Below are 13,583 nucleotides of genomic sequence, written 5' to 3'. Positions count from 1 at the left end.
CATTCCGGAAAAAAAAGTTTGCAATTTCAAAACATACAGTATTCAGTTCACTGTCCACTTCATAACCAAGTTATACAGGGGAAGGAGGAAAAACAGTAGCAATGATGTTCCAGGATATTTGGACAAAGAAAGTCTTATAACCCCAGCTTACAGGTTTGTGAGAAAGAATACGGTCCTAAGGTTTTTCATAAGCATTTACTGAGATGACAATGACTTGGAGATGGTACTCTATGGTAACTATAACATAAAATTAGAAATATGTGATAGTCTTATTTCTGCTACAAATTATAAATATAAAACAAAACCAAAAACGAACCTCATTGATATCCTGGAAGAAAAGTGATTCAGAAATAAGGGGATTGAACAGTTCCTTTAGAGGCTGAATCTGTGGCCTCTATCAAATACTTTAATAAAAATAACGTGTCTGTTGTAGGGGGTCTTATTCCCTAAAAGTCAACTGAACTTTACCCTAAATCCATCACCAACTACAGTTTTAAACATCCACATGCACTGGGGATGTGCTGAGCTCTGAGCAAAACATGTTAAAAGATACAGTTCCTGTTCTCCCTTTGAGAAGAGCAATTCTCCTGCCCTTAGAACCACCTAGAATTGTTTGTTAAAAATGAAGATTCCCGTGCCTAATCTCCAAAAATTTCAATTCACTGGGGGCACATCTATGTACAATGAACTGTATAAGCTCTAGGTTGTTATATCTCATCATTCACATTGGCAACTCTAAGCCCTTAAAAGAGAATTCTATTCATTTTCCTTGCATATTCTGAAGCAGACAGGGAGCATATAATGTACCAGTTTTACAAGGGGTAAAACTTAAAAGCCAGATAAGCTGCCTAATGACAATGAGTCAGCAGTAGAAAACTGGCCTATGGCACAACTAGTTTATATTATGCTTTGCTCTATTGTTTTTTTGGGGTTTTTTTGTTTGTTTTGAGACAGTCTCGCTCTGTCACCCAGGCTGGAGGGCAGTGTGGCACAATCTTGACTCACTGCAAGCTTCGCCTCCCGGGTTCACACCATTCTCCTGCCTCAGCCTCCCGAGTAGCTGGGACTATAGGCGCACACCACCATGCCCAGCTAATTTTTTGTATTTTTACTACAGACGGGGTTTCACTGTGTTAACCAGGATGGTCTAGATCTCCTGACCTTGTGCTCCACCCTCCTGGGCCTCCCAAAGTGCTGAGATTACAGGCCAGATATTGTATTTTTTACAAACCGAAGGTTTGGCAATCTTGTGTCAAGCAAGTCTTATCAGCACAATTTTTCCAACTAAATGTGGTCACTTTTTGTCTGTGTCACATTTTGGTAACATTCCTAATATTTCAAACTTTTTCAAGATTATTATATCTGTTATGTGATCTGTGATCAGCGATCTTTGATGTTACTACTATAACTATTTTGGGGTGTCACAAACACACCCATATAAGATGGTAAACTGAACCAATAAATGTGTGTGTTCTGACTGCTCCACCAACCAGCTCATCCCCCATGTCTCTCCCTCACCCTAGGCCTCCCTGTTCCCTGAGATACAACAATATTGAAATTAGGCCAATCAGTAACCCTACAATGAACTCTAAGTGTTCAAGTGAAAGGAAGAGTCACAGATCTCTCACTTTAAATCTAAAGCTAGAAATGATTAAGCTAAATGAGGAAGGCATGTCCAAAGCTGAGACAGGCTGAAAGGTAGGCCTCTCATACCAGTTAGCCAAGTTGTCAATGCAAAGGAAAGTTTTTGAAGGAAATTAAAAGTGGTACCCCAGTGAACACACAAATGATAAGCAAAACACAGTCTTACTGCTGATATGGAGAACGTTTTAGTGTTCTGGATAGAAGAGCAGATCAGCCACAACATTCCCTTAAGGCAAAACCTAATCCAGACTAAGGCTCTAATGCTCTTTAATTCTAAGACTGAGAGAGGTGAGGAAGTTGGAGAAAAAGAGTTTGGAGTTAGCAGAGATTGGATCATGAGGTTTAAGGAAAGAAGCCATCTCTATAACATAAAAGTACAAAGTGAAGTAGCAAATGCTGATGTAGAAGCTGCAGCAAGGTATCCAGAAGACCTAGCTAAGATCCCTGATGAGGGCAGCTATACTGACAAGAGATTTTCAATGTAGATGAAATACCCTTCTATTGAAAGATGCCGTCTAGGACTTTCATAGCTAGAGAGAAATCCATGCCAAGTTTCAAAGGACAGTCTGACTCTTGGTAAGGGCTAATGTAGCTGGTGACTTTAAGTTGAAGCCAGGGCTCATTTACCATTCCAATAATCTTAGGGCCCTTAAGAATTATGCTAAGCCTACTCTGCCTGTGTTCTATCAACTGAATAACGAAGCCTGGATGAAAAGACATATGTTGACAGCATGTCCATTTAAAGAATGGTTAACTGAATATTATGAGCCCACTGTTGAGAACTGCTGCTCAGAAAAAAAGGATTCCTTCCAAAATATTACTGCACACTAACTATGCACCTAGTCATGTGAGAGCTCTGATTGAGATGTACAAAAAGATTCATGTTGCTTTCATGACTGCTAACACAGCATTCATTCTGTAGCCCATGGATCAAGGAAAAACTCAACTTTCAAGTCTTGTTAAGAAATACATTTCATAAGGCTATAGCTGCCACAGATAGTGATTCCTCTAATGGATCTGGGCAAAGTAAATTGAAAACCTTCTGAAAATGGTTCACCATTTTAGATACCAATTAAGAACGTTTGTGATTCATGGGAGAAAGTCAAAATATCAACATGAACAAAACTCTGAGAGAAGGTGATTCCAACCCTCATGGATGACTTTGAGGAGTTCAAGACTTCAGTGTAGTAAGTCACTGCAAATGTGGTAGAAATTACAAGAGAACTAGAATTGGAAGTGGGGCCTGAAGATGTGACTGAATTGCTTACAATCTCATGATAAAACTTGGATGGATGAGGAGTTGCTTTCTACGGATGAACCAAAATAAAAAGTATTTTGTTGAAATAGAATCTACTCCTGGTGAAGATGCTGTGAAATGAACATTGTTGAAATGACAACAAAGGATTTAGAATATGACACAAACTTATTTGATAAAGCAGCAGCAAGGTTTAAGAGGACTCCAATTTTGAAAGAAGTTCTACTGTGGGCAAAATGCTGTCAAACAGCATCACATACTACAGAGAAATCTTTCATGAAAGAAGAGTCAAACTTCATTGCGATCTTATTTTAGGAAATTGCCACAGCCACCCCAACCTTCAGCAACCACCACTCTGATCAATCAGCAGCCACCAACACTGAGGCAATACCTTTCACCAGGAAAATACTGCAACTTGCCGAAGGGTTGGATGATCCTGAGCATTTTTTAGCAATCTAGTATTTTAATTAAGATACATAGTTTTTTTTTTAGACATACTGCTGTTGCACACTTCTTAGACTACAGTGTAATGTAAAAGTAACTTTTATATGCACTGGGAAACAAAAAAATTGTGTGGCTTACTTTATTGCTTTATTCACTTTATTGCAGTGGTCTGGACCTGAACCTGTGATATCTCTGAGGTATGCCAGTAGCTTAAAAGATCTATCTTCTCTCTTGAAAACATGAAATAAGTGACTTGGTTTTAAGAGAAAAAGAGCATTCTCTACTAATGAAGGTGCCAAAGAGGGGAGATAATCTTTTGTTCTGAATATATTTAGTAAGGAAAAGCAGCTGACCAGGTCTCCTCAAATAACCTACAAGACAGACTAGACTGGAGAAAGAAAGAAAATCTCAATAACTTTAGAAATAGGCAATTTTAAAGAATGCCTACCTCCTTCCTGCCTAGTGCGGGCAAGTCTTTCATTTACAAATACAATGCTATGGCCTAAAGTAGAATCTGTATTTATGAAGATGAAGACGCCTCCAAATAAAGGAAGATCCAAAAGAAATGAAGCTGGGAAGGGGTCACATACGTGACTTCATTCCAACATACTGTCAAATGTACTAACAACTGAAGTGGATAGGTTGCTAACCCTTTTTCACTCTTTGCTACCAGACTTTCCCCTCTCTCAAAGATAAATTCTCTTACACTTTAAACAAAAAGTGTTAAGAGATTATACTTCAGGTAAGTTAATTTGCAGACCATCAGGGTTGGAAAAATGATAAAGCATACCTTATTCCGGGGTCTAATCAAATCTCAATCCTGACTGTGCATCAATATTATGTGTTGAGTTTTTTCTCAAAAAAAAAAAAAAAAAAAAAAAAGGCCAGACATGGTGGCTCATGCCTGTAATCCCAGCACTTTGGGAGGCTGAGGCAGGTGGATCACCTGAGGTCAGAAGTTCAAGACCAGCCTGGCCAACATGGTGAAACTCCATCTCTACTAAAAATACAAAACTAGCCAGGTGTGGTGGTGAGCGCCTATAATCCCGGCTACTCAGGAGGCTGAGGCAGGAGAATCTCTTGAACCTGGGAGGCAGAGATTGCAGTGAGCCGAGATTGTGCTATTGCACTCCAGCCTGGGCAAGAAGAGCGAAACTCTGTCTCAAAAAAAAAAAAAAAAAAGAGAGAGAGAGAGAGATGGCAGCAATTCATCCTAGATATGCTAAGTATTAGTATCTCCAAGGAAAGAGTCCAAAAACTTTTGATTCTGTTTTATTTTGGAACTAACACAGGTTATTCTACTGCACAGTCAAGGCTGAATATCACCATCCTAAGCTGCAGGCAGAGATCTACATGAGCAATCTCTTATTAATGATGATGATGATGATGAGATGGTAACACAAAACCTCTTGTATTCACTCAGGCAAAGCTCAACAATCAGATGACCATGTTTACCCAAGCAGGCAGGAATCAGGTGTAACTAACACCTTCTGCAGCTCTCATGAGGACACGCATAGTTTTGTGTAGAAAATAGATTTTCCCTTTTCTTACCTATGACACCAAAGGGTTTCATGTCCTGGGTAGGAATCAATAAGATCAGTGCTGAATTCAACTTCTTCTTCTAGAAGATGGTGAAGATTAATCCTTGGTTCCTCTGTTGAAACTGCTGCTTCTTCATCTTTTGGAAGAACTAGCGCTGGCTCACTTCTCAAAGGATTTTGCTCCATCACAGAACTGTCTGTCACAGTTTGGCTAATCAAAGACTTTAGCAAAAACTGGCGGTAGTGAAATCCACTGTGGTCTGAAACGTGCATAGATGCCCAATGTTTAGTAGAAGACAGTTCATCAAGAAGAATCTTGTAAGAAGAAAAAAGGGAAGTAAGAAGAAGAGTTCTGAAAGGTTCTTCTTTCTCCATTATTGCCTCTGATTTCTCTTTGATTTGTTCCTTTTTTGACAAGACCATTCTTACCAATATTTTGTACACAATGTCCAGCACAGTGCTCTCACTTAGTGGAAGCTTAATACATGCAAATTTTCTCTTCCCCATATAAAAGTGATAGATTTTTTTTTTTAAGATTAAAGAATTTAAGAACTCATTTGTCATCCTTCCCTTAGACCTTGACTACTCACATTCTGACTGATACACACAGAGAAGGAAAGACAAATTCTAAAATAATGATGAGCATTAGGGTATTCATTTACAAGTAATGCTGACGTAAAAGGAAAAATATAAACTCAGATTACTTTCATATAAACTTTATTTTACATTTAATAAATGTGTATAATATCTAACTTATTCTGTCTTCAACAATAGGCTCAGTGAAATTATTTGTTCTTCAGTATAAGTGCCATGAGGGCAGAGACCATGTTTGTCTTGTTCACTACTTAATTATAAGGGATTAGTAGAAAAACATGATGCACTAATAATAAGAATGTTTCAAGAGCTCGTGACTTCATTTGTCTCAAACTTATTTAACAATAATAAATGGGTTTTAAAAGAAATGAAATAAAATTCAGCAGTAAATTGTTTAAATCTTTGTGATACCAATATCTTGCAAACTGAAGAATTTCAAATGAAATGCTTTTTTAAAAAGCAGCACTTATGCAAAAATAATTTATTTGAGAGTGTCTTGGACAGGTAGCAAACATAAATCAGTGAAAGGTATATCAAGTGCCTACCACGTTCCATCAGAGGATTTTCAGACCAGCTAAGAAAAAAAGATACACATTTGTGAACAGTTAACAATATAGACAGCATAATGCTGAATGCCACCTTTACCTGTCTGTCAAAGGTCCCAGACAAATGCCTTCTCCTGTACCATGATCTTTTTTCCATTTCTTACACCATTTTTCTTCCCCGGGAATCTTTCCTTTTCCTGAACCCCCACAGTACTTATGTATTGCATCACATTTATTAAAGAATTTCAGTGCATCTCTTCATTCCCATTAAACTCAGTGAGTGAGGGCTTTAAGATATTTATTCATTCCTATTTGATACTTCAATCCTCCTATACCTACTGACATCAGAGTGGATACATAAATATTTTATGAAATGAATGAATGAACAATTTAATAAATAAGGCGAATAGTATAAAGGAGTAAGATTACTTCCAGCCAAGACAGTCAAGTTGTATCAGTGATATGTTTTAAACATCTCCTTTAAGTTCCAATGAGTTTATTCACAGCCACCTAAATTTATTACAGAGGTTAGAGCTGGCAAGTCTCTGAGAAATGGAAAACAGTATCTTTATTTGATTTTAAAAGGCGAGCAAAAAATAGCACCAGATAAACTCCTACCTGAAATAAAAACTAATCTTACGTTTATTACATTTTTGAAAAATAAACCTGTAGAACATTCTGGCTATAATACAGCAGCTTTTTTATTTTGGCATGGCTTCTTAGTATGGATTGAAAAGAGTACTCTACTTATTTAAAGTGAACTTACATAATATGAAAAACATTTAGATTATTTCTAACTGGATATTTCTATGTATAAAATTGCAGTTTATTATTTAATTTTGAGGCAAAAATGGCACATAAATAAAAGATGTTCTGGCTGGGTGCGGTGGCTCATGCCTGTAATCCCAGCACTCTGGGAGGCTGGCGGATCACCTGAGGTCAGGAGTTGGAGACCAGCCTGGCCAACATGGTGAAACCCTGTCTCTACTAAAAATACAAAACTTATCAGGGCGCAGTGGTGCATGCCTGTAGTCCCTGTTACTTGGGAGGCTGAGGCAGGAGAATAACTCGAACCTGGGAGGCAGAGGTTGCAGTGAGCCAAGATTGCTCGACTGTACTCCAGCCTGGGTGACAAAACGAGACTCCATCTCAAAAAGGAAAAAAATATACATATATTTTCAACAAAATCACTTTCTTAAAAAAATTATTAGGCTTGTAAAGAGAAAATCCACTATATTCTTTTCCCTAAGATATAAAGATGCATATTAAATGAAAGAAGAAACTTTAACTGGAATTTCAGGGCATTTTCTTGTTAGAATAAAAAGATATAAAGATATAGGGAATGATTTTTTTTAAAAAGACAGCAATTACTTTTAAGTGATCCAATTAACTTTTAAGTGATCTAAAGATACTATATAAAGATATGGCTTTAATGTACGGTACTGATGGGATAAATGACCTTTATGTGATATACCTTAAATATCTTCCTTTTCCTATTTCCGTATGAAAACATGAGTAAGTGAGTAAATAAACTACAAGAAAACTGCAGATGCAGGGCTATGAAAAAGAGGGATAACGTGTTAAAAATGAAAGACTACTAAAAATACATATGCTGTAGGTCCTGTAAACTTTTAAAAATAACATTTGGGCTTTCTTCTGATTATAAAAGTGATACAAAATGATCAATATAGAAAATTCCAATAATACGGAAAAACATAAAAAAGCAAACAAAAATCCATTATTTTGTTGGCCAGAGATCACTACTTGTAACATTCTGGCATAAAACAAATCTTTCAGGTTTTTTTCTATGTATGCACATGCACAGAGTTTATTTTTAACAAAAATCTGGGATATTCTTTTGTACTAATTTTATTCCACTTCAATTATAAATATATTCCTATGGCATTAAATATTATTTTATAATTTTTAACTCGTAAAATATTTCACCCTCAGGATTATCAGAATTTAACCATTCCCCTGTTTGTTTCTACTCTTGTATAAGTAACACTCATATATACATCTATGTACATATCTAATTATTTAGGAGAAATTTCTAGAAATATACTTGCTGGAACAAAGAAAAAAACTTTATAAGGTTCTTAGCACATACTGTCAAAGTGCCCTGCAGAAAGGCCATATAATTTATACTCCTATTGGAAGTACATGTTAATGCTTATTTCCTAAATTCATCATCAATACTTTAATCTTCACTAATTTAATAAGAATCACGTTTCATTTTAATTTACATTTCCTTAATTATCATTAAGGCTAAATATCTTTTCTTGTGTGATTACTTTTCCTTTGTTTCTTCATTTATGAACTGCCTATTTTGCCTAATTCCCTACTTTTATGAATTGTCTAATTTACTATTTGTGATAGTCATTATTTTTCTTATGAGTTTGTAAGAGGTCTTTACATATTAAAGATACTAAGTCTCTATTTGTCATATGTGTTGTAAATATTATTTCAGTGTATTACTGCAACTGATTTTTAAAATTCTTTTCTTTTTTTTTAAAGATTTGGAGTCAAGTAAAATTCTTTTTTTTCTTTTCTCCCTCAGGTCTATTGAAGTGTAAATGACAAATTAAAATTGTGTGTGTGTGTGTGTATATATATGTATATGTGTGTATATATGTGTGTATGTATGTCACACATATATACACACATATACATACATATATATACACACACACATACATACATATATATGATGTACGGCATATTGTTTTTATGTATACACTGTGAAATGATTACCAAAATCAAGTGAATTAACATATCCATCACCTCACATAGGTTATTTTATTTTTTGTGATAAGAACATTTAAGATAACGCTCTTAGAAATCTTTAGGTATACATTATTAACACTAATTAACCATGTTCTACCATTAGACCTCCAGAACTTATTCATCCTAACTGAAACTTTGTACCCTTTAACCAGCAACTCCCTATTCCCTACCATAACCCTACTCCTGCAATCACCATTCTACTCTCTACTTCCATGAGTTCAACTTGTTTAGAGTCCACCTATGAGTGACACCATGCAATATTCATCCTTCTGCGCTTGGCTTATTTCACTTAGCATAATGTGAGTCTCCTTTTTCTTCATATAGGTTTTTATTCCGTTTAAAGTTCAATTTGGTATTTTAGATTAAAAAAAAAAAAACCTAACTTTCTATTTTCTAAAAAGTCAATCAATTTTACCAGCATCACAAATTGAATAAGGAAACCTTTCTCTAATTATGTGAAATGCCATGTTCATCATTAATGAATATGTACATATTATGTATTGGAATTTGTTTCTGGACTTTATATTCTGTTCCATTACTGAGTCTATTTTTGAAATAGCATCACAATTTTAATTATTCTGTCTTATTAAACATTTAAGTATCTAATGGTAGAGTGTTCCTTATCGTTTTTCCTAACAATTTCTCAGGTATTCTTTAAGCTTTATTCTCTCTAATGTACTTTAGAATCATTTCTGAAGTAAAAAAAAAATCAGTGTTTTTTAATATATTCACAGAATTGTGCAATCATTGCTGTTATCTAATTTCAAACGTTTTCACCACCCCACAAAACCCTGTTCCTATTAGAAGTTATACCCCATTCCCTCCTCCCCAGCCTCTGGTACCCACTAATCTGTTTTGCCTATTCTGAACATGTTATATAAATGAAATCATACAATATGTGGCCTTGAATCTGACTGCTTTCAATCAGCATGTTTTCAAGGTTCATCCACATTACAGCATGTATTAATAGTTCCTTCCTTTTTTATGGCCAACATTCCATTGCATGGATATTCCACATTTTCCATTCCTCAGGTGAGGTGTTACTTTTTGGCTATTATAAATAATGTGGCTATTAATGTTCTCATACAAGATTTGGTATGGAATGTGTTTTCACTTCTCTTCGGTATATACCTAGGAGTAGAATTACAGTGTCATATATGGTAATGCATGTTTTTCTCCAAGAATATGATATATATTAACTGTAGTTTTATTAATATATAGTAATTCTATGTTTAATTATTTGAGGAAATGCCAAACTGCTTTCCACAGTGGCTATACCATTTTACATTCTTACCAGCCACAAAGAAGGGTTTCAGTTTCTCCACATCCTAACCAACATTTATTATTGTCCGTATTTTGGTGTGAAGTGGTATCTCACTCCCTGTGGTTTTGATTTGCATTTCCCTAATAGTAAAGATGTTGAATATCTTTTCCTGTCCTTATTGGTGACGTGGGTATGTTTTTTTGGAGAAATAAGTATATGTGCTTTTTTTATGTGAAGCCCTATATTAACTTGTAATTTGCCAGTAGTAATAAACTGCCTGTCTGTGAGTCTTTCCTGCCACACTACCCTCAAATATAAATATTTTAAAATTTACTTAAATGTCTATTTAAGCATACAGACATCAGAGAGAACATAAAATAGAAAATTAGTGTCATAATTCCACCCCATACTACTTTTAATCAATCTTTATTCTTTAACTTTTTTCTGACTAGAAAATGTTTTTATAAAAAATACAAGAAAAAAATCTATAACATTGTTGTGTGTATGTATAAATATCTGTTGAGCATTTACCATGTGCCAAGCACTGTGCCAAGCACTGTTCCAAACACTTTAAAGTATTTGCAGTCTCATTCAATGCTAACAAATACATTAAAAATTGTATTAGGCTACTGGGTGCGGTGGCTCATGCCTGTAATCCCAGCACTTTGGGAGGCAGAGGCAGGTGGATTGCTTGAGGTTAGGAGTTCAAGACCAGCCTGACCCACATAGCGAAACCCCATCTCTGCTAAAAATAAAAAAATTAGCCGGGCATGGTGGTGGGTGCCTGTAATCCCAACTGCTTGGGAGGCTGAGGCAGGAGAAGCTCTTGAACCTGGGAGGTGGAGGCTGCAGTGAGCTGAGACTGTGCCACTGCACTCCAGCCTGGGCGACAGAGCAAGACCCTGTCTTAAAAATAAATAAATAAATAATAATATTAGGCCTACCCTAATATAATCTATTGTGAATATTTTCCTTTAAATCATCTTCTAAAATATAATTTTTAGTCATAACAAAATATTCCAATGTGATGGACTGTAATGTAACAACTCCCTCATTACTGAAGGGCTACAGATTTTCTAGTTTTTCACTACTATAAATGCTACTTTTATACATAAACTTCTATATTTAATAGCCAGTGTTTATTGAACACTTAGTTAAGGCACTTTGATAGCCACTTTATATGAATTCTCCCATTCAATTTGCATCACTCAGTGAGATGGGAATTATCGTCACCCTCTTTTTCCGGATGAGAAAACTGAAGGTGTAAGAGGCTAAGCAACTTCCTCAAGGCTGCACAGCAAATTGGTGGTAAAGCCAGAATGCAAAGCAGGTCTGCATGACCACTGAGTGAAGCCTCTAATCATTCCACCATACTTCATTTTCCATTATTTCTTTATGATGAATTCCTGGAAGCAGAACTCAAAAAATAACACCCTATTTTAAAAAGTGTGATAAGTGCTGCCATGTTGCCCTTCAGTAAGATTATAACAATTTGAATAATGCTTATTTTCATACTTTTACTAATACTCGAGGCCAGCACTTTAAAAAGTCATTTTCAATTTTTTAAGTTAAAAAATGCCGGCTCATTTCATATATATTTTTAAGCTGATCTAGACTACTGGTATTTTTGTGATTACCTCCTGTAATAGACAAAGCATAGCAGTAAATGTTCTAGGTGGGCCCAATGGCTTATTACAACAGAAAGGGGATTTGGTAAATTTAGGACTCCTTACTGATAACAAGAGCAAGAGATGTTGCAGTGGCAAGTGGGGAATGGAAGAATGGTAAGTCCTCCTCCAAGGGCGGGTCAAGGAAGAGTGATGACATCTGAGCCCAAGAGTGGACCCTGGCAACTGAGCTCACCATTAATGAGTTATCCTTACCACCAGATAGTCTCAAGTAACCAAGAATTTCACTTTGGCCCCTTGTTCCTGATTTTATGGAAATGCCACTTGAAAAGGTTCACATCACGGCAGAAAAATTTCCAAAGACTTCTCAGTCAACCTGGACTGTGCCTTCCTTTTTATCTCCAAGCCTCCTCATATCTCTTTCCTCTTCCCACACACCATCAAGTCATAGATCTGAGATGACCACCAAGCACTCCATATCCCTGACTACCCACCAAACAACTTGTAATCACGCCTCCCGACTCAATATATCTTCCTTCCCCCGGCAGCTATTTCCAACAAGCCCATCCTAGATGAAGAACCATTTTTCTGTGCTCCCATTGTATTCTGATGCTTTGTAATTGCTGGTCTACTTTCTCCACTAGATTTTCAATTTGTTGAGAGCAAACACTTTTGTCTTACTGCCATACCCAGTATACAGGACAGTTGGTGGGTATGATGGGTTTTATACTTTTTCATGAATAAACTGCACTGAGTTGATCAAGCAAACTGGCAGCCAATTTTCTATCTCTAGAGGAACAGAGAAAGGAACTAAAATTGAGTGAACCTCTATTAGATGCCCAGTAATTTACATCCATTAACTCAATTAACTCTCACAACAATACACTGAGGCAGACAGTAGAGTCCCTATCTTATAAATGAAAACAATAAAACCTTGCTTTCCACATATAGCTAGTGGGGCCAAAATCTGAACCTAGGTTGATGTGATTTGAAGCCTTTGCTCTTTCTATTCCATTAGGCGGCCACCCCTCCTGAAACTCAAAGCCACATAAACTGGAAGTGGAAGGCTTCTCTTCCAGAATTATTGGCTTAAAATCCTCTGGAAATAAAAAGTCTCCTATTTGTCCTCGCCAGGAAACAAAGAGGGAAATGGGAGCCTGGGAAGAGGGATGTAGGAAGAAGAGGGTGGTAAGTTAAAATTATGTAACACTTCCCCACTTATCTGAAAGCACCAGCTGGGGCACTTCGATCTTCAACTTGACCTCTTTTAACTGTCTCAAGCCTGAGAAGCTTTTTAGATGAGCACCCTAGATTCTCATGGCACTGTGACACCATCAGAAAAGAAAAACCTGAGACACTGTAGTATATTAAGAAGGAGCAAAAGGGACACCTGGCTCTCATTCTGATGAATAATAAGTGGTACAACTGTAGCTAAGTCTAAGCCATTAAAATTCTCTGGAAATCTCCATCTCCTCATTTCTAAACTGAAAGGATTAGGCTGTGAGAGTTTGCAAACTGGCTCTGCATTCAAATAACCCTGAGTCAGTGGAAAATACTGATCTCTAGATCGACCCTCATTCTGTCTTAGTAGGCTTGGAGTGGGACTTAGGAATCCCCAGGTAATTTACAGGCTCAGCCAATTTTAAAAACAGCTGGGTGAGATCGTCTATTCCCTGCCCTCCTCTCCCTCTTTTCAGAGGACGAAAGTGTGAAAACACAGCCAGCTGACTTAGTATATTGTCACATAACCAAACACTACCAAGAAATAGCAATTCCAGTTCTATCAGGCTTAATAATCCCTTCCTGTTTCAGGATAAATTGAGTTATGCTCAATCTTCCTCAATTGGTTAAACCTGCCTTTGCTTTACCACTGCACTAGCC

At 36.5% G+C, this 13,583-nt stretch overlaps 1 protein-coding gene across 6 annotated transcripts in view; it reads right to left on the bottom strand.

The window, feature by feature from the left end:
- PTAR1 (protein prenyltransferase alpha subunit repeat containing 1) overlaps positions 1-13,583 on the bottom strand; it is a 49,492-nt gene that overhangs the window by 9,270 nt on the left and 26,639 nt on the right. For all 6 annotated transcript variants that reach the window (XM_009188914.4, XM_009188912.4, XM_003911789.5 and 3 more), the window contains one exon: positions 4,895-5,199. In XM_009188914.4, coding sequence (XP_009187178.1) covers positions 4,895-5,199 — 305 coding nt within the window. The remainder of the gene's footprint in view (positions 1-4,894; positions 5,200-13,583) is intronic.

This window comes from Papio anubis, chromosome 13 (assembly GCF_008728515.1).
Source record: "Papio anubis isolate 15944 chromosome 13, Panubis1.0, whole genome shotgun sequence".
Taxonomy (NCBI): Eukaryota; Metazoa; Chordata; class Mammalia; order Primates; family Cercopithecidae; genus Papio; species Papio anubis.
The sequence above is the reverse complement of the archived record's forward strand: the minus strand, read 5'-3'. Positions and strand labels throughout refer to the sequence as shown.